The sequence below is a fragment of the Taeniopygia guttata genome, chromosome 21 (genome assembly GCF_048771995.1).
Source record: "Taeniopygia guttata chromosome 21, bTaeGut7.mat, whole genome shotgun sequence".
In the NCBI taxonomy this organism is placed as follows: Eukaryota; Metazoa; Chordata; class Aves; order Passeriformes; family Estrildidae; genus Taeniopygia; species Taeniopygia guttata.
The window spans coordinates 6,771,477-6,790,020 of record NC_133046.1 but is presented as its reverse complement, the minus strand read 5'-3'; the positions used below and the strand labels follow the sequence as shown (position 1 = coordinate 6,790,020).

Sequence of the window (18,544 nt, the reverse complement as noted above, 5' to 3'; positions counted from 1 at the left end):
TCTGTATAAAAGAGCAGTGTGTTTTGAATAAATCTGAGTTTTACTCTCAGCAGCCTTCTGATCAGAGTCTATTCATTCCTGTCCTGCCTCGACAGTGACAGTGGTCCTGTAGCTAAACCAGTTCTGTGTCTACCTTCCAAGTGGTGCTTCTGCATTCAGAGAAGTGGTACCTTCCCAAAACACAGAAAAGGACAAGGGGAGAAGTCTTGTAAACCTGAGTTTTCAAAGAACATCAGCAACTTCAACAAACCAGAAAAGGTTGAAGGTTGGTGGTGCTGAGGCAGAAATTTGTGATGGCACAGGCTGTTCTGTATGAATCAGGTTTATGCATCTGAAATAACTATTCTCTGAAATACTATTTCAAGTACTATTACATATCCATAACTCTGCTGGATGGGGATTTTGTGGGAGATAGAAGATTAAGAAGAACATGCTGGAAGCATCAGACTCTCAGTTTTTTGGAAGAAGCAATGCACCCCGCTGAGCAGAAGGATCCACGGTGTCTCTGTGCACCTAAAGATCTGCTGCACCGTGCTGCTCGTCCTGTCGGATGCACAGCACAGACTTTGGGAGGATCCCACACTCCTGAAGGGACTTTGTAAGGTCAGAGAAGCTCCTCCGGGGCACCTCCATGGTTTCAACGCTGCAGTGTTGGTAATCGGCCAACAGTTTCTGTCCTGCCACGGCAAGGACCTTCTGGAGGCTGTCAGAGGGCCTGAAGTGGTGCTCAAACCTCCGCCCAGAGGGAGATCGGACAGCGAGCAGCACCTGCGGCTCCTCCAGGCTCTCCTGCCTCGCTTGCCTTCCCCACTGCTCAGGGGCACAGTGCATGTGTGAGCTCTCTTCAGTGGGAATGCCGCTTCCTGACAGTGTGCTGGTAAATTCCCGTCCTTCAGAAAAAGTCTGGATGGTTTTTGGAGCATCCTCATCCTCCTGCCCCTCGCCCACTTCCAGCCGGTCGGTCCGTTCAGCCAACGCTTCCACGGCGCTGCCCCCTGCGCCCTTCCTGCCGATGGAGGGGAGCACCCGGTACTTGTTCAGGGAGGAGGAGCTCTTCAAAGGCACTTGCTGCAGGAGCTTTGGGATTTCCTCAGGAGACACCTGGGCAGGTGGGAACGCCGCTCTGCTGAGCGGTGCTCTCCGGCTCGTCGCTAATTCCCGAGGAGAGGCTGCTGGCGGGGAAGATGGCTCATGGCACGGACAGGCTCCCGTGCCCTGACGGTGGCTCAAGCTTGGCCTCTGTCCCTTGGCAGATTTGGGCCTGGAGACGTGCATGGTGATGGTGCCGGCCCAGGGCAGCGGGGCTGTGCCCAGAGGGGAGCAGAGCTGAGCTGGTGCCGAGTCCCCGAAAGCCGCTGTGGCCATCGCACCTGTGGGCCAGGAGCAGAGGGAGAAGTTAGAGGAACTGGCCAGGAGACTTCAGGCTCCCACGCTGTGCTGCACGTCAGGAAACGACAGAAGTAAGTGGGGTATCGCTGCATGGGCATCGCTGGGTATCACATGGGTGTCACTGCAACCCTGCAGTAAGGGCTGAGTCCCAGAGGGGAGAGAGGGGTTATTTATAGGGACTGGCTCTGGCAGGAATTGTGTGAAGCTGACCCAGAGCTTTGGGGACTCGTGTCTTTCGCCACTGACTCTAAGTTTTTGATGGAAATAACAATTTCTTTCTTCTGAAGCTGGAAACTCAGAATAAATGGGAGGTGAGTGAAGCTCAGAGCACAGCTCTGGCCTTTTCACTGTTCTCACAGTGACAGATTCAGTTCCCGTTTTAGATTTTGGGATAAGACTGACTTCATATTTTAAAGGTATTTCAAGACCACTGAGATTCAAAAACCCTGATTCAATACATAGAAACCTGTTCTGACTCTCCAGTGACCAAAAGCTGCTTAACAGAGAATGATTTACCTGAGGGAATGGCTGGAGCTCTGTCAGGGAGGTTTGGGCTGGATATCAGGGAAAGGTTCATCCCCCAGAGGGTGCTGGCACTGCCCAGGCTCCCCAGGGGATGGGCACAGCCCCGAGGCTGCCACAGCCCCAGGAGCATTTGGACAAGGCTCTCAGGGATGCCCAGGGTGGGATTGTTGGGGTGTGTGCAGGGCCAGGGGTTGGACTGGATGATCCTGGTGGATCCCTTCCAGCTCAGGATATTCCATGATTCTGTCATACAACCTCCACTGAGGGGAAGCCACATTCTGCTGCGTGTTTCCCAAAGGAAGCTGCACTTGGAGCTCTCAGCTATGCCAGGACACACAGCCCGGCCACTGGGTCACAACCTCACAACAACGTTTTGGAGAAGTGCCACAGGGAACCTCCTCTTCTGTTCCTGTGGGGTTTGTGACAGCATTTACCAAGGGGGGAAAAAGGTCCCCTTGGATTGCTTGGCATTCTCCAGAAATGGCACAGTCACATTCAGCTCTGTTTGGCACCCCAGCAGCACATTGCTCAATGCAAACCTCATGGAGCTCAGCAAAGCCAAGGGCGTGAGGCCATCCCAGGCACACCTGGGGGAGGAGGGATGAAGAGCAGCTCTGGGAGAAGAACGACCTGCAGAGCTGCCCCAGCCCTGGGGCCCGGCACAGGAAGGACCTGGAGCTACTGGAGAGAGCCCAGAGGAGGCACCAGGATGAGCAGAGGGATGGAGCAGCTCTGCTGGGAGGAAAGGCTGGGAGAGCTGGGATTGTTCACCTGGAGAAGAGAAGGCTCCAGGGTGACCTAACTGTGGAGGAGCCAACAGGAAAGATGGAGACTGTGGGCAAGGGCCTGGAGTGCCAGGACAAGGGGAAATGGCTCCCACTGCCAGAGGACAGGGTTAGATGGGCTCTTGGGATGAAATTCTTCCCTGTGAGGGTGGGCAGGCCCTGGCACAGGTTGCCCAGAGAAGCTGTGGCTACCCCTGGATCACTGGCACTGTCCAAGGCCAGGCTGGACTGGGCTGGGAGCAGCCTGGGACAGTGGAAGGTGTCCCTGCCCATGGTAGGGGTGGAACAAGATGATCTTTGAGTTCCCTTCCAACCCAAACCCTTCTGGGATTCTATTTGAAACCAAACAGAGAGAACAGCCCCTATGGCACTTTGCCAGGGATGTGATTGTTATTTAACATTTCATTTCTCCTCCAGCTCAGCACGGCCAAGGCAGAGTCCCAGCACAGCCTGCCAGCCCAGCTGACAGACCTGTCCCAGCGGAAGGTGACAAGGACACTGGCCCAGGTGGCCCATGGCAGCTCCCCAGGAGCCCGTGGGAGGGACAGGGGCTGTGCCTCCCCCTTCCTACCGCTAACAAATTAACTCCAAGGCGACAACGCAACAACGCAAAACTCCCCAGCGCACGGGAGCACTTAGAAACATCCCCAGGGACGCTGCCACTTCCAGGGATGAACCCCCAACCAACCAACCCTGGTGGGACCCTCATCGAGTGTCTGCACCGCCCCAGCCCGGCTGATGTTAGAGGGGAGAGGCTGAAACACGGGGTGTGGGCAGGGGAGGGACGGGGAAGCACAGCCACGAGGGCTGTGCCCACAGGTGCCCACAGGGCCTGCGGGGCTGGGCACTTCGCAGCCCTGAGCCACAGCACAGCTGGAAGGGACCATGGCAGCTCCGTGCCACCTCCCTGCTGCAGCAGGGCCAGCCCAGAGCACAGGGCACAGCACTGTGTGAGATGGGTCTGTGAGATCTCTGGTGAGGGACCATTGTCCTCTCTGCGCAGCGGATTCCGGGGGTTTAAGGAAGTCCTTCCTCAGCTCAGGTGGAACTTCCCGGGATCAGTCCCTGCGCACTTGTCCCGGTGAGGGCTGGCACAGCCCCGGCAGAGCCCTCCGGGCCACAGCCGAGCCACAGCCGGGGCTGGGGCTGAGCCCAGGGCCGGGCCCGCGGCCCGAGCGCGGCTGCACAGCGCCAGGAGCTGACCGGGCACCTTCCCCGGTCCCGGTCCCTTCCCCGGTCCCTTTCCCGGTCCCTTCCCTGGTGCTGGTCCCGGTCCCTTCTCCGGTCCCGGTCCCTTCCCCGGTCCCTTCCCGGCCCCGGTCCCTTCCCCGGTCCCTTTCCCGGTCCCTTCCCCGGTCCCTTCCCCCGTCCCTTCCCGGCCCCGGTCCCTTTCCCGGTCCCTTCTCCGGTCCCTTCCCCGGTCCCGGTCCCTTCCCCAGTCCTGGTCCCGGTCCCTTCCCCGGTCCCTTCCCCGGTCCCGTCCCGGTCCCGGTCCCGCCGTCCCTCACCTGCCCCGGTCCCGCCGCACACGCCGTTACCGCGGCGACCGCGGCACTTCCGGGAGCGCGAACCCCGCCCCGCCCGGGAACGGAACGGGAACGGGAACGGGAACGGGAACGGGAATGGGGATGGGGATGGGGATGGGAATGGGAACGGGAACAGGGAATGGGAATGGGAATGGGAATGGGAATGGGAATGGGAATGGGAATGGGAATGGGAATGGGAACAGGAATGGGAACAGGAACAGGAATGGGGAATGAATGGGGAATGGGGAATGGGGAATGGGGAATGGAATGGGAATGGGAATGGGAATGGGAACGGGAACGGGAATGGGAATAGGAACGGGAATGGGAACGGGAACGGGAATCGGGAATGGGAATGGGAATGGGAACGGGAACGGGAATCAGGAATGGGGAATGGGAATGGGAACGGGAATGGGAATGGGAATGGGAACGGGAATGGGAACAGGAAAGGGAACGGGAACGGGAATGGGAATGGGAATGGGAATGGGAATGGGAACGGGAATGGGAACGGGAATGGGAACGGAAAAGGGAACAGGAATGGGAATGGGAACGGGAACGGGAATGGGAATGGGAATGGGAATGGGAATGGGAATGGGAATGGGAACAGGAATGGGAACAGGAATGGGAATGGGAATGGGAATGGGAATGGGAATGGGAATGGGGAATGGGGAATGGGAGCAGGGAATGGGGATAGGGATGGAACAGGAATGGGGACTGGGATGGGAACGAGGAATGGGGAATGGGAATGTGAACAGAAAATGGGAATGGGTACAGGAACAGGGAAAGGGAATGTGAATGGGGAATGGGGATGGGGGCGGGAACTGGAAATGGGAACAGGAATGGGGAATGGGAACAGGGAACAGGGATGGGAACAGGAGTGGAGGCATGGGGATAGGGAAGGAAACAGGAATGGGAATGGGGATGGGAATGGGAACAGGGAATGGGAATGGGAACAGGAAATGGGAATGGGAAGGGGGAATGGGGATGGGAATAGCAACAGCAACAGGAATGGGAGTGGGAATGGGAATGGGGATGAGAACGGGAATGGGAACAGGAATGGGAATGGGAGCGTGGATGGGAACAGAGACAGGAATAGGAATGGGGAATTGGGAATGGGAACAGGGAGGGGAATAGGGATAGGAATGGCAATGGGAGCATCAGTGGGAACCAGGATGGACGGGAATGGGAACAGGGATAGAAATGCAAAAGGGAACAGGGATGAGAACAGGGGTGGATGGGAATGGAGATGGGAACGGGCAGGAGTGGGGCAGCTGGGATGTCCCGGGATGGATCCAGGGAGGGGAATAGAGGTGGGACAGCTGGGATGTCCCGGGATGGATCCAAGGATCGGGGTGGGGGAGACATTTGGGATGTCCCGGGATGGATCCAGGGACAGATCCAGGCATGGGGCAGCTGGGATGTTCCAGGGTGGACCCAGGGCTGGGAATAGCTGGGATGTCCCGGTGTGGACACAGGGATGGGGACAACCAGGCTGTCCCGGGGTGGATGGAACCCGGGCTGGGAATAGCTGTGATGTTCCAGTGGATGTCCCCAGGCTCGGGGACAGCCGTGACCCACTGTGGGCTCTGCACAGGGCTGTGACACGGCCTCAGGCCTGGCACGGCACAGCAGCAACCCCAGGACATTGGGAAGATTCTGGAGGTTTTGTCCCGCTGGTCACACTGGACACAAAGGATGGGGGGAGCAGAGGGTGGCTCAGGGGCCTCTCACAAACTCCAGCCAGAGATGTCCCTGGTACTGGGATGCCCCAACCCTCCAGCAGGAATTCCCATTCCTCCAGCTCACCCCAGGCAAAACCACAACAGTGTCACCCTGCTGAATACCCAGGTCTTTGGAGTTAAGCCCTAACAGATTAAAACCAAGGTGTTAGAGACCCTCCTGAGCAAAGGCAGCAGGATGGGAGCACAAGACTGGGTTTAACCTCCCTGTGATCCAGTGACCACTGAATCAAACCACACAAATAAACACCAAACTCATGAATTCTGAGGAAAACACCTTTTTAAAATTACATACAAGATCACAAGGGGACCTAAAACAACTCTTTTGGGGAAGTTTCTTTGTGCTGGGAAAGCTGCAGCTGGGAGGAAGGGGGAGTCCTCCTGATCCCCCCTGGCTACAAAGGATCCCTGAGTCAGTTTTCCTTCTGGGAACACCCCACATAACACCAACCTTTTCCATCTCCCCCCACAAATCCCTTTCTAAACCCACTCCTACTTAAGCAGCTGCTGCTCCCACTGCCCATCGAAGACAGCAAGAAACAAGCAATAAACTTCCACCATAAACTTGGGGTCTCCACCCTGCAGGGTGGGAGGATCAAGGCAAACCTGTGCACGAAAAAGAAATAAAATTAGGAGGGAAATAGTTTCCTATCAGCTCCCTCCAGCCCAGGATGTTTAGCAATGTTGCAGATCAAAGCACACGGGTATTTACACTTCAGTAAGGCCCTGAGCAAACAGATGGGTGGGTGATACCCAGCTCTCCTTGCTCCATAGGAAGGCTGAGAAGTTCCACATTTCCAATGGGATAATAACTTCCACAGGTGGTTTTTAAGCCCTTGAGTTTGTGGGTTAGTTAAAGACAGAGTTTAACTTCCTGTGGGCACTCCCCTGAGTGGATCCTCCACAGAGAGGGAGATCTTAAAATGAGGGGATTTGGTTAAAACCACGTGTGGATCCCAAATCCACATGATCCCAGCTCTCTATTTATGTCTCTGAACAATGCTTTCCACACAGATTTATCCAAAATCTACAGCAAACCCCCAAATTTTCCCCCCAGATCTGAGGGCCTGCAATGCCAAAGCAGCAGCAGCACAGACAACAACTACCACAGTGGGGAAAACCTTCTGCAGTGGAAGTATTTTGTGGAGGAAGTGGGAAAGGGATTGATTAATTTATTATTAGGGATGTCCTGGTTTTAAAAGCCAGGTGGGGAAAGCAGGGGTTGGGGTTGTCACTGTGGAATTTTGGAGTGGTTTCTTGTGCAGATGGTGAGAGGGGAGATGTCACGCCCCATCCTTCACAGGCTGGGATGGGGTTTTGTTCCACTTGCAGCAGGAAATAAAAGGTCAGAGGGAAGGAAAACCCTGGGACAGAAGCTCTGGCACGCTGGAGGGCAGCTGAGAGGTGACATCCCTCCCAGTGTCAGCTTTGGTGGCTCTTGGGAATTTCAACAACGGTTTCTCTTCTTGCCTCCAGACCAGTCTGAAGGTCATTTCTGTACAATTTCCAACCCCGAATTCCCTTCCCCAGGAGTGAGGTTAATCCCTGAGGGTGGGGTCCTGCATATCTCCTGATACCTGCATTTGTGTCTGTGTTTGCTCTTGGCCCCACCGTTTCAAGGGAAAACAGCAGCTTTTGTTCCTTATCTTCTCTGGTTTTCTGTCTCCCTCGTGTCTCTGCATTCTGTTTGGGTTATGGTAATTAAATAAACTGTATTCCCAAAGCATTGCAAGTCAGGTTTTCATGGCCTTTCCAGCCTTTGCTGCTGGTGGTTTTATTTCACAGATCCCTTGCCTCGAAAACCTGAGGGTAGGACAGGAAAACTGCAGACTCAGGAACTGCAATCCTGGTGTTTGCTGCTCTCCCTTGCAGTTTGGCACTGCTGGATTTGGATGCAGCCATGGATTTGGGGGGAGCAGTTGCAAGGAAGGAGACAAGGGAAACCATCTTTCAGGGTTCAGGAGGTGAGTTGGCAAAACTGAGGAAATACTGAGCCTGAAGTGCTGCCTCTACACCCGAAACAAGGATTCAAGGGCCTCTGAGGGGCCATCCTCCCACAACAACTCCTACCACTTCTACCTCAAGCTCAAGTGCCAAGGCAGCAAGCTGCAGTGCTGAGGAGGGCGAATCTGCACACAGAGTTCCAGATTTTGGCTGCTTTTCCCCAGCAAGAAAAGCTTGGCTTGGGGGCTCAGTAAAGGCTCCCTGTGGGGGGCAGCTCGGGGTGAGAAGGGCACACACACCACGGATGGAGCCCCACCGGTTCCTCTTTTTGTCCCTTCCTCCTCTCTTGATTTCGTTTCCCAGCACAGATAACAGATACAATAAAAGGGTTGCAAACTGGTTCTCTGCTTTTGTCCCAGTTCTCCAGCTGTGGCAATTTAGAGCTTCTCTTCGGTTGCTTTGGAAGGTCTGGGACCCTGGCAGGGGTCAGGAACCCCCCTGGACAGAGCCCCCAGAGACACTGGCTGTGATCTCTGTCCATGGAAAAGAGTTTTCAATCTTACAGGATGAATTACCAGCTCTGAGTGTTTGATATGAATAATAATTAAGTCTGGCATGGGTGCAAAAGTAAAATTTTAGGATTCTAGATTAGGGGTTCAAAGGGCACAAGATGGAGGAATTGGGTGTGCCTTGTCCTTTTTCTCCTTCTTCATGCCCTCCATGTTTCACGGTGGTGTTGGCATTTTTCTGTTGGTTCAGGCTGGGGACACACTGTCCAACGTAGGTGACAGATATTGGCACGTTATTGTAAATCCAGCACAGGTAGTTTCTGGTATTTAATGTTTGTACCATCCCACTGAGGGCAGAGCCCCACACGCTGCCCTGCAGGACAGAGCTGCGGCAGGGCAGCAGAACATGTTAGAGATAAACAGAATAAACCACCTTAAAAACCAACACAGACGAATTATGACTTCTTCTTTAGCCACGGAGCAAAAAGACAAAAACTTTTTACAATCTCAGAATCATCAATACCTCAGACTCCAACATCCAGCCACCAAATCCCATGGATTTTAAAACCATGGCCATGGCCAAGGCCTTCACTGGCCTCATGCAGGGATGGAGATGGCCTCGTGCCCAGTGATGAGCAAGATGATGGAGGAAGAATTGGTGCTCACTGATGTGGGAAAACTCATGTTTTTGGGGGAAGAGAAGCTCCCTGTTCCAGGCAAGCCTGGCTTAGGACAACTGACACCATCAGCACAGATAGACGAGGGGGTGGGCCTCGCAGGGATATAAACCCACCCCGCTGAGCTAGCAGCGTTGGAGCTGCAGGGCCAGGCAGGGTAAGAAGAGGGGATTTCACTGCCCTGGTGTTCATCAGGCAGCTCAGGGCGTGGGGGGAAGGCTGCAGGTCCTGAGCTGCTCCAGCGGCCCCAGGCAGGACAAGCTACTCCATCCCTGCCAAGCCCCACATCCCAAAACTGGAATACAGAGCAGGCAGGGTTCACTCAGCCTTACAGTGCTGGGCACCCACAGGAATGTCACCTGAGGCACTGCCCGGGTGCACCCAGCTCCTGTGGGCACTGGAGAAGCTTCTGTCCTGCCCGGGATCATCACCCATCCTTGTTGTTCCCTCTCCAGGGCAGCCCAGGATGAGGAATCTCCTCCTTGCCGTGCTCCTGGCTTGTGGTAAGTGCCCTGCTGTCCCTGGCCGGGCCAGAATCCATCTGTAAACCTGAGTCTTTGTGCACAATTCGTGTCTTTGTTTCAATCTGGCAGTTTCTCCCTAGTGTTTTGTGTAGAACTGCTGCAGGAGGGTTGGTGAAGGGGAAGCTTTGGGATGCTGATGTCCATGTTTATTTTGGGAAGCCCTCCAGCCTGTGTCACCTTTCCTGCCTGTGCCAAGCCCCTGGCTGATCCTGGTGATGGGGGATGGCAGAGTCAGTCCAGAGGGCAAAATATCTTGTGCCAGACCAAATCTAGAGGCTGTAAAAGCCAGATGAAAAAGCCATCCTCCCTGAGAGAACGGTCCTGGCACAGATTGCCCAGAGCAGCTGTGGCTGTCCCACTCCTAGAAGTGCCCAAGGTGGGGCTGGACAGGGCTTGGGGTAACCTGGCATAGTGGGAGGTGTCCCTGCCCATGGCAGGAGGTGGAACAAAACAAGACTTTGAGGCTCTTTCCAGCCCAAACCGTTCCATGATTCCATAATTGCGGAGGAGGGGATAAAGCTTCTTGCGGTTCAAACCCCCAAAGCGCACGTTTCGGGCGATGCCAGAGCAGTGCCATGCCCGTGCCGGGCTCAGGGCTCAGGGGATGCCCGCGGGCTGCCAGCCCTGCCCCGGCACAGCCCGTCCGTGCCCCGCAGCGCTTTCCCCGCTCCGGAGCGGCAGCAGCGTCCTGCAGCTGGAGCGGATGATCCGGGCGGCCACGGGCAGGAGCGCCCTGCTGTCCTACAGCTGGTACGGCTGTTTCTGCGGCATCGGCGGCTCCGGGACCCCCGTGGATGCCACCGACCGGTGAGTACCCAGAGGGACCCCATCGCCCCCTGCGAGGCTCTCGCCTCCCAGCGCCGGGGGTTGGCACCGCTGCCCAGCGCGGTCCTCGCCCCCTCTTCTCCCCGGACCTTTGAGGTTGGACCTTCCCCTGCCCTCCGGGGTGCTGAGGGAGGTTTGGGGGCCGCGCCTTGACCCGGTGTCCCCGCAGGTGCTGCCAAGCCCACGACTGCTGCTACAGGAGGCTGAGGGAGGGCGGCTGCAGCCCCCTGATCACCCCGTACCGCTTCAGCTCCAGCCACGGGCACAGCGCCTGCAGTGAGTACGGGCTGGGCAGCGGCAGCAGCACCGGCCCAGCCCCAGCCCCAGCCCCAGTCCCAGCCCCAACCCCAGCCCCAGCCCCAGTCCCAGCCCCAATCCCAGTCCCAGTGCCAGCCCCAGCCCCAGTGCCAGCCCCAGCCCCAGTCCCAGCCCCAACCCCAGTCCCAGTGCCAGCCCCAACCCCAGCCCCAACCCCAACCCCAGCCCCAACCCCAGCCCCAACCCCAACCCCAGCCCCAACCCCAGCCCCAACCCCAGCCCCAACCCCAGCCCCAGCCCCAGCCCCAACCCCAGTCCCAGCCCCGGGGCAGGGCAGGGCACGCAGGGCAGCATCCCCCGGCTGAGCCCAGCCCCGCTGCCACCACTAAACGGGCACTGAGGGTGTGGGCAGGCTGGGGAGGGCACGCACCGGGACACGCTCCTCTCTCCCCTTCCCCCTCGGCCCCGGCCCCGAAAGCACCGCAGGGCTCCGGGTGTGCCCCGCAGGTAACGAGCAGAGCTGGTGCGAGACAGAGACCTGCCTGTGCGACACCGCGGTGGCTTCGTGCTTCGCCAGCACCCTGCGCTCCTACAACAACTCCTACCGCTTCTACCTCAAGCTCAAGTGCCAAGGCAGCAAGCTCCAGTGCTGAGGAGGGCGAATCTGCACACAGAGTTCCAGATTTTGGCTGCTTTTCCCCAGCAAGAAAAGCTTGGCTTGGGGGCTCAGTAAAGGCAGAGCCCCCGAGGCTCCCTGTGAGGGGCAGCTCGGGGTGAGAAGGGCACACACAGCACGGATGGAGCCCCAGCGGTTCCTGGAAAGACACACCAGCTTCCTCTTTTTTGTCCCTTCCTCCTCTCTTGATTTCGTTTCCCAGCACAGATAACAGATGCAATAAAAGGGATGCAAACTGGTTCTCCACGGTGTTTTTCTGTAAGGGCTGCTGAGATTCAGGCACTGCAACGGTGGCTGCTGGGGCTGGGGAGCACTTCTGCATCCCTCAGCCACACCACAAAATTTCCATGGTCCCGACAGGGCTGTAATTCCCCTGTCTATCCCAATGTGGAGCTAGAAGTTCAGGGAACAGGGTGCCCAGAGCAGCTGGGGCTGCCCCTGGATCCCTGGCACTGCCCAAGGTCAGGCTGGACAGGGCTTGGAGCAGCCTGGGACAGTGGAAGGTGTCCCTGCCATGGCACAGAGAGCACTGGATGAGCTTTAAGGCTCCTTCCAGCCCACACTAATCTGGGATTCCGGGATTCTATGTATTTCTAATTCCTAGCTCAGAAGGCACATCCAAACAGCTTTGTGAGGAACGCTAACAAAACAGTCTCAGGAGTACAATAAGAGGCTTCAAATCACAGGAATTTTTAAGTTGTATATCATTTTCCTCTTCCTCTTGTGCAGAGTCAGGACAAGCTGAGCCACAGCTCAGCACAGGGAGGAGCTCACAGGAGTATCCCCAGTATCTTCTGGGATGTTTGGCTTCTGGCACATGAGGATTTTTACTAGGAATGACACAACTCTTCTTTTATATCTATTTCCTGCTATAAACAATTCCATACAAAGCATTTCACAGAAACGCATTTTGTTATGCAAACACGCTAAAAGCGGGAAAACAGCGTGAGTACATAAACGGATTGCAAATGATTAATGAGGCAGTAATTAGCCAGAGGAGCATTAACGGGCTGGGAGCAGTTCAGAAAAGCACAAGGCACGTGCCAGCCAGGGAGCATCACTTGTGACACCAGAGACAAAGTGGAGCTGGAATCAGGGCTTGGCTGAAAACTTTGTCTGTGGAGGACAACAAAAAACTTTTTCCAGCACACAAGACAAGAGACACAGAAAGTCACCTTCCTTCCTTAATGTCCCTCCCAAACCTGTCTGGGATTCCATGACTCTTGGAAATAAGGGTTAAAGAATAATAATCCACAGAGGAAGGAAGATTTCAAAGCCTTGAGCACTTACATCAGGCAAGTGCTAATTGAGGAGGGCAGTTGATGACTGAATGGTTTCTGCAGGAGGGTGTAATGAGGGGGTGGAAAAACCACAAGGAGAGAAATAAAGAGAAGTTGAATTTTCTCACCTCGGAATATTAATTTTGCTTCTCTGTTTTCTGGTGAGGGTGCAATCATCTAGTGTCTGCCCAACCTTGTGACTCTGGGAACTGCATGTTTAGAGATGCTTTTAGTGTTGCCCAAAGAAGTGATAACTCTCCTTGAACCACCTTACACCTTGAAACCCCAAACCTGCTGTGTCCATGCCCAGCCTAAACCAGAGCTATTCTTTTCCCCCCGATGCGGCTCCTTGGTGCTGGGAAGGGAGAGGAGGAGACATCTCTGACTGAGGAAGAGCATGTTTGCTTCCTCCTCAGGCTGGAAGTGACGCTGCTTTTCCACCTCATCCCACCCAGCACCCACCCCACGCGTGGGGAACGGAGTTGGGGCGTCGGGGATTTCTGCCATTCCTCGGAAGGGGAAGGATGGCACCTTCTCCTTTGCAGGGAAACCCAGTCAGTGAGATTTGGGTCGAAGCAGATGGGAGCACACTTTATAAAGCAAGCACAGCTGGCTGCAGGGCACTGCAGGCCAGCAGGGCTTTCCCAAGGTAAGTGGGGATGGAGGATTGCTTTTCTTCTCTCCCTCCTCTCACCAGAAGCTGTGCTGCAGTGGGGAGCAGGTGCCATGCTGGGAAGCAGGATTGAAGGAGATGCTGCCTGTGATGCCAGCACAGGAGAGCAGTGGGTGCAGCCTTCAAAGGCTGAACATCCTCCAATTTTTCTCCTGATTATGCTTTTCCCCACCTCTCCCCCATGTGATTCCCATCGCTTCCCATCCCTCATGCTTTGTGCTGAAACAACAGGGGCATCTTTACTTCTCTCTTTGCTCCTAGTCCCTGGAGAGAGGGAGAATCTCTGCTCCTGTATGATGAGGAAAGAAAGGAGGTGGTCACTATAACAGAGAATGGTTTGGTTTCCTCTCCCAGAGCCATCAGAAGGATGAACTCTCTCCTCATCCTCTCCGTGCTGTTTGTGTGGGGTAAGTGTCCTCTCTCAGTCCCAAGGCCCTCTGTGCAGTTACATCCATTGAAATCAGGACCAGGCTGGTGATTTCTCCCCCTCTCCCCATCACCAGCTCTCCCAGACATGCAAGAACTCTCCTCTGCCAAGCTGGGAACACATTTCCTCTCCCTTGCATTACAATTTCTAACGCCCTGGTGCCAGTTTGGGGGCTGGAGGGATGTAGCTGCTGTTGGCAGGGCAGGGAATCACCGTGATCTCCCTGATTTCCCCTGCTCCAGGCTTGTCCCCAGCCCAGGGGAGCCTCTTAGAGCTGCACCAGATGATCTCAGAGGCGACAGGGAAAAATGCTCTTCTGTATTACGGCTTCTACGGTTGCTACTGCGGTCTGGGGGGCAAGGGGCAGCCCAAGGATGCCACAGACAGGTGAGAATCCACTTTTAAACCCCCTGCCCTGACATGATCTCGAATATTTTTAAATCTGTGGGGTGAAGGGAAGAAAACAGCATCCCCTAAAGCTTCAATCTCCTGTGCAGATGCTGCCAGCTGCATGATACTTGCTACAAAAACCTCCTGAAGTACCACTGCGATGCCAAGACACGCCTCTACTGCTACAACTGGCACTATGGCAGGCTCTCCTGCAGTGAGTAGGGCCCTGGAAAACGGGAAAAGGGGGTGCCATCCCCCCCAAAGCCGGGGCTGAGCCTGGGCTCCCCTCGTCCCGCAGGTCAGGGCTCCCGGTGCGCCTTCTTGTCCTGTGAGTGCGACCGCAGCCTGGCGCTGTGCCTGAGGAGAAACGCCGGGAGCTACAAGAAACTTTACCAGTTCTACCCCAACAAGCTGTGCCGGTGATGGGAGCTGCGATGCGGGACCGCAGCAAGCGCGGGTCGGGCCGGGAGCGCCCTTCATCCCTGCCTGCGCTGAGATAAACAATGTTCAGCGTCCCCGGTCCTCTGAGAGCTGGGCTGGGCAGGGAGAGAAATCCCCGTAAATAGTCAACATCTTCCCAAAACTTTCCAAGAACTCGCTCTCGGCCCCTGCGTCACCCGAGAGGGGAGAGGGGGGCTGGCCGGGGATGGGGGCGTAGCACTCCGTGGGTTTGGGCCAGACGAGGAATTCTGCACTTCCAGTTGGAGCTGGCGGGCTGGAGGCGGAGGGCAGGCTCTCCCCGGCAGGACAGACCGACAGCAGCGAGATCCCTGGTGAGCAACTCCTCTGCTCTGCAAAGAAAAGCATCGGGGGGATGGATGTTGGGAGGAGGCAGCGGGAGCGGCCCGAGCCTGCAGGAAAAGAGAAATCGTTCCCAAATTCCCACACTGGGGAGAGGTGCCCCGGGGCCAAAAACGGGGGGACGGCAGGTGAGAAAGGCTGGAGGGGTGGGACAGCAGCTGGGGATGCTCAGGTGGCGGGGCAGCTTCTCGGCCAAGAGGCAGCAACGCTGATATGAGGGACACAGCTGCTCTCCTCCCTCCGGATCCTGGGGTTGATCCGATTTCAGAGGAAGCTTCTCACGGCAGCTCCTCTCAAACTGGCCACGCTGCCCGGCTGAGCCTGTGCCCTGTTTCTCCTCCCAGGCCCAGGTCAGAGGAAGATGAAGGTCCTGCTGGTGCTGACGATGCTGTTTGCCTGCAGTAAGTGCATCCCCGACCCGCAGACAGGAGCCAGGCTCATCCCCAAACTCCTGTGCACTCCTCAGGGAGACTCCCAGCAAAGCCTCCTTCTCTACCCAGTTCCCCACGCCTCTTTTCTGCACTAACTTACAAAAAAATCCACATTTTACGGTCACTCTAGGCGTGTTCACAGCTCACGGGAAGCACCCACGCACGTTCACACCGGGACTCGAGGGAAGCACCGTAGGAAACCTGACTGCCCACGGATGCTACAGGGGATGGGGCACCTCGAGGGCTTCAGTGGATCGGTACAACGCTGTCCCAGAGGGCTAACGCTGGTCCCGGGGTAACCCGGGGCTCTGCATCACCCCAGCAGCGCTCCCTGAAGCTTTGCGAAATGCAGAGCGGGTGTTTGGCAGCAGCGGGAAGGAATCAGGTTTTCGGGAAGCGAGGAAAGTGATGCGGTGTTCAGCCCTAATTCCATCGCGGGGTCGGTAGGGTGGTGCCAGTGACAATGCCTGGTCCGTGGCGTGGCACCAGAGGAGGGGGATGCTGCTGAAGCCGGGATGCGGGGCAGGGCTTGCGTGGGGAGGAGAAGGACAGAGAAGCTTCTGGGTGATCCAGAGCGGGGGGAAGCAGAGCTGGCGGCTCGCAGAGCCTGTGCCAGCTGGGGCAGCAGCCGCGGGTGCCCATTCCCGACGAGCCCAGGCTCTCCTCCTCCCGCAGGTGCTGCCAGCTCCGAGCCTGCTGCTATGCCAAGCTGGCAGCGCGCCGCTGCCGCCCGGGCCCCGTGCAGCCGCTCTCTGCGCCCCGGGCAGGGATGCCCACCTGCAGTGAGTGCTCGCCCGGGGCTGGGGATGCCCTTTCCTTTCCCCAGCACCCCCAGCCCTTTGCCCGGCTCGGGGAAGGTCTCAGCCCCGCTCTCGGTGCCCGCAGGCTCCGGGACGCGGTGCCAGCGAGGCGCCTGCAGGTGCGAGCGGGCGGCGCGGCTGTGCCGGGCTCGGCTCCGCGCCCGGTGCCGGGGACGAGCCGGGCGCTGCTGAAGCAAAAACTCCTTTTTGCGAAAGCATCTCCGCGCTGATGGCGAAGGCACGGCGCCGGCAGCGCTTCCCAGCCCTGGCGAGTCTCCTCCTCGGGGCATTTTGGCTTCGAGGCGAGGACAAGAACCGGGGGAGCAGCGCTGATTTGATGTCCAGCACAGCAAAACAAGGGAGGAGCGGACCTGCCCCTCGTCCCGATGAGGGGAGAGATGGAAGCGTTCCCCTCGGCAGCCTGTCCGCTCCCTCCGCTTCTTGCTTCCCAGCAAATTCCCTCCTGTTGCTCCAAAATAAAACCAGAGAGCCCAAAGCACCGGTCCGCAGCGTGCAGTGACTCAGGGGAGCCCAGCGACCACCCCTCACCTCTCACACAGGTTTCCTGTTGAATACTCAGCAAAACTGAGACTTGAGAGGGGACACGGCTCACCCTGAACTGCCCCAGCTTAGCTCTAAACCTTCAGCCTCTGAAAATGTCCCGTTTGTCTGAGAGGTGGAGAAGTGAGGCGGGTGGAAGGGCTGGGGGCAGGCATGGTGGAGTGGGAGGGTCGGGCTTGGACTTCCATCATCCTTGTGGGTCCCTTCCAGCTCGGCATATTCTGTGATCCCCTAAATCTCTGCTGTGACAGCATGGCCTGGAGCTTGCCTCACACCCAGTGCTGAGCAAAACAAGAGTTCTCACCAGAAAAGAATGTTTTGGCCCAATTCTGCAACAGCCCTGAGCACATTCCTTAGGAAAAGGCAGCTCAGGCAGCAGCTGCTTCCCCCCACTTCAGCATCCCCAGGTTTTTGCCTTGGGGTGTTGACCCCGGCAGGTCTCTGGGCTCCAAACCACCCCAGGGAGGCTCAGCAATGAAATAAAGCCACAGAAAAAGCAACAAAACACTGTTTCCTCAGGGGCTGATGCCCAGCTGGAATTCCCACCCTGGATTGCCCCATAGCTAAAATCAATGGCACCAAGAAATAGCCCTGAAATCAGCCATGCTTCTGCCAACTGTCACACAGGGAATCACTGCTGTGGAACCCTGGGGGAGATGAGGGAGGAGCCCTTCACCCAGCAGCTGATAATTGCAGGGCATAAATCAAGGATCAAATCCTCACCGAGAGGATGGATATCCCAGACAGATTGCAGGCTGGGATAAACTGAATCACACGCTCCCTTTGTAAATTCTGGGTGAATTTTAACCACTCATGAATTTTCCTGCTTGGACATCCGGCTGTACAAATCCATTCATACAAATCCTCCAAATGTTGATGTTTTGGCTCAGATGCTGCACCCCCTCAGAGCATTGCAATAAACTGGACTGCAAGAGTTGTGGTTTTCATACTATGAATCAAAATCCACAGCTTCCCAGGAGGCATCTGGCTTGGGGAGGGTTTATTTCCCATTTGGAGACGGGATCCTGCAAACCTGCCACAGGTAGAGGGGCTGGGGTGGAGAAGCTTCCAGTGGAGCTCAGCCAGTTTGATGGACAAGAATATCCCTTATTCCCCTGTGATAAAACTGATTGTGGACTTGGAAAATCCTGAATTATGGCAAATCCTGGTTTAGCCAATTAACTCAACACCACCCCAAGGGGTAACTTAAATTAGTCCAGAGAGCTGATGAGGTAAAGTGCCCATGCCAGAGGGAGGGGGAAGAGATTTTGCTGAGCTGAGTTCCCTTCTCTCAGCGTCTCTCCGCTTCCCACACAAGTTGCATCCTTGTTCCCTGCCTCAGTTTCCCTAGCAGCCTCGGGGGATTTCCTCCCCTGCCCCAGTGCTTGCCATGCTGTGGTTCCCCAAAAAGCAGCACAAAGCAGGTGCAATCTCTGCCAGAAGATATCTGCTGATTGGTCAGTACCACCAATTTAATCAGAGATTCTCCCTGAGCAAATGACACAAGCAGCCTCTTCCCCCCCCAACGCCCCCATCACACATCACTTGCATTTTTTCTTCCCTGCCACTTGCCTTATTTTGCTTCTAAATAAAAGTGAACCACACACCTCGTGCCATGAGGTATTTGAGAACAAAACACAGTGCCCAGCACACATGGGGAGAGGGATGGAGAGCCCCCACATGCAGGGGACATTTGGGCACTGAGAAAGCACCACTACCAAGAAAACCACCAAACATGACCTCTGCTCAGCTCTATCTCCAGCCACAGCCATTCTGGAGACCATGGGATCTTCCTCCACTCCCAAAG

General features: G+C 56.3%; 3 protein-coding genes across 5 annotated transcripts; 2 read left to right on the top strand and 1 right to left on the bottom strand.

The window, feature by feature from the left end:
* Positions 1-379: 379 nt before the first annotated feature.
* Positions 380-4,305, bottom strand: UBXN10 (UBX domain protein 10). Its single transcript, XM_072917274.1, has 2 exons — positions 4,208-4,305; positions 380-1,370 (listed from the first exon to the last, which is right to left on the bottom strand). The coding sequence occupies exon 2, from the start codon at positions 1,363-1,365 to the stop codon at positions 514-516; it is 852 nt and encodes a 283-aa protein (XP_072773375.1). The 5' UTR covers positions 1,366-1,370; positions 4,208-4,305; the 3' UTR covers positions 380-513.
* Positions 4,306-9,281: 4,976 nt separating this feature from the next.
* LOC100219387 (phospholipase A2, membrane associated) lies at positions 9,282-11,614 on the top strand. Its single transcript, XM_030289229.4, has 4 exons — positions 9,282-9,594; positions 10,272-10,422; positions 10,610-10,716; positions 11,206-11,614. The coding sequence occupies exons 1-4, from the start codon at positions 9,444-9,446 to the stop codon at positions 11,349-11,351; spliced, it is 555 nt and encodes a 184-aa protein (XP_030145089.4). The 5' UTR covers positions 9,282-9,443; the 3' UTR covers positions 11,352-11,614.
* Positions 11,615-13,163: 1,549 nt separating this feature from the next.
* On the top strand, positions 13,164-16,672 carry LOC100221364 (basic phospholipase A2 CoaTx-II). 3 transcript variants are annotated; one of them, XM_072917335.1, is made up of 9 exons: positions 13,164-13,303; positions 13,682-13,734; positions 13,997-14,141; positions 14,252-14,358; positions 14,443-14,917; positions 15,290-15,346; positions 15,507-15,633; positions 16,052-16,158; positions 16,262-16,672. In XM_072917335.1, exons 1-5 carry the CDS (start codon positions 13,179-13,181, stop codon positions 14,565-14,567), a joined length of 555 nt encoding a protein of 184 aa, XP_072773436.1. In that variant the 5' UTR covers positions 13,164-13,178; the 3' UTR covers positions 14,568-14,917; positions 15,290-15,346; positions 15,507-15,633; positions 16,052-16,158; positions 16,262-16,672. The 3 variants fall into 3 exon arrangements, with proteins under 3 accessions (XP_072773436.1, XP_041576309.2, XP_041576311.2); XM_041720375.2 differs by having other exon boundaries at positions 13,589-13,734; XM_041720377.2 differs by lacking the exons at positions 15,290-15,346; positions 15,507-15,633; positions 16,052-16,158; positions 16,262-16,672 and having other exon boundaries at positions 13,589-13,734; positions 14,252-14,525.
* The last annotated feature ends 1,872 nt before the right edge of the window (positions 16,673-18,544 follow it).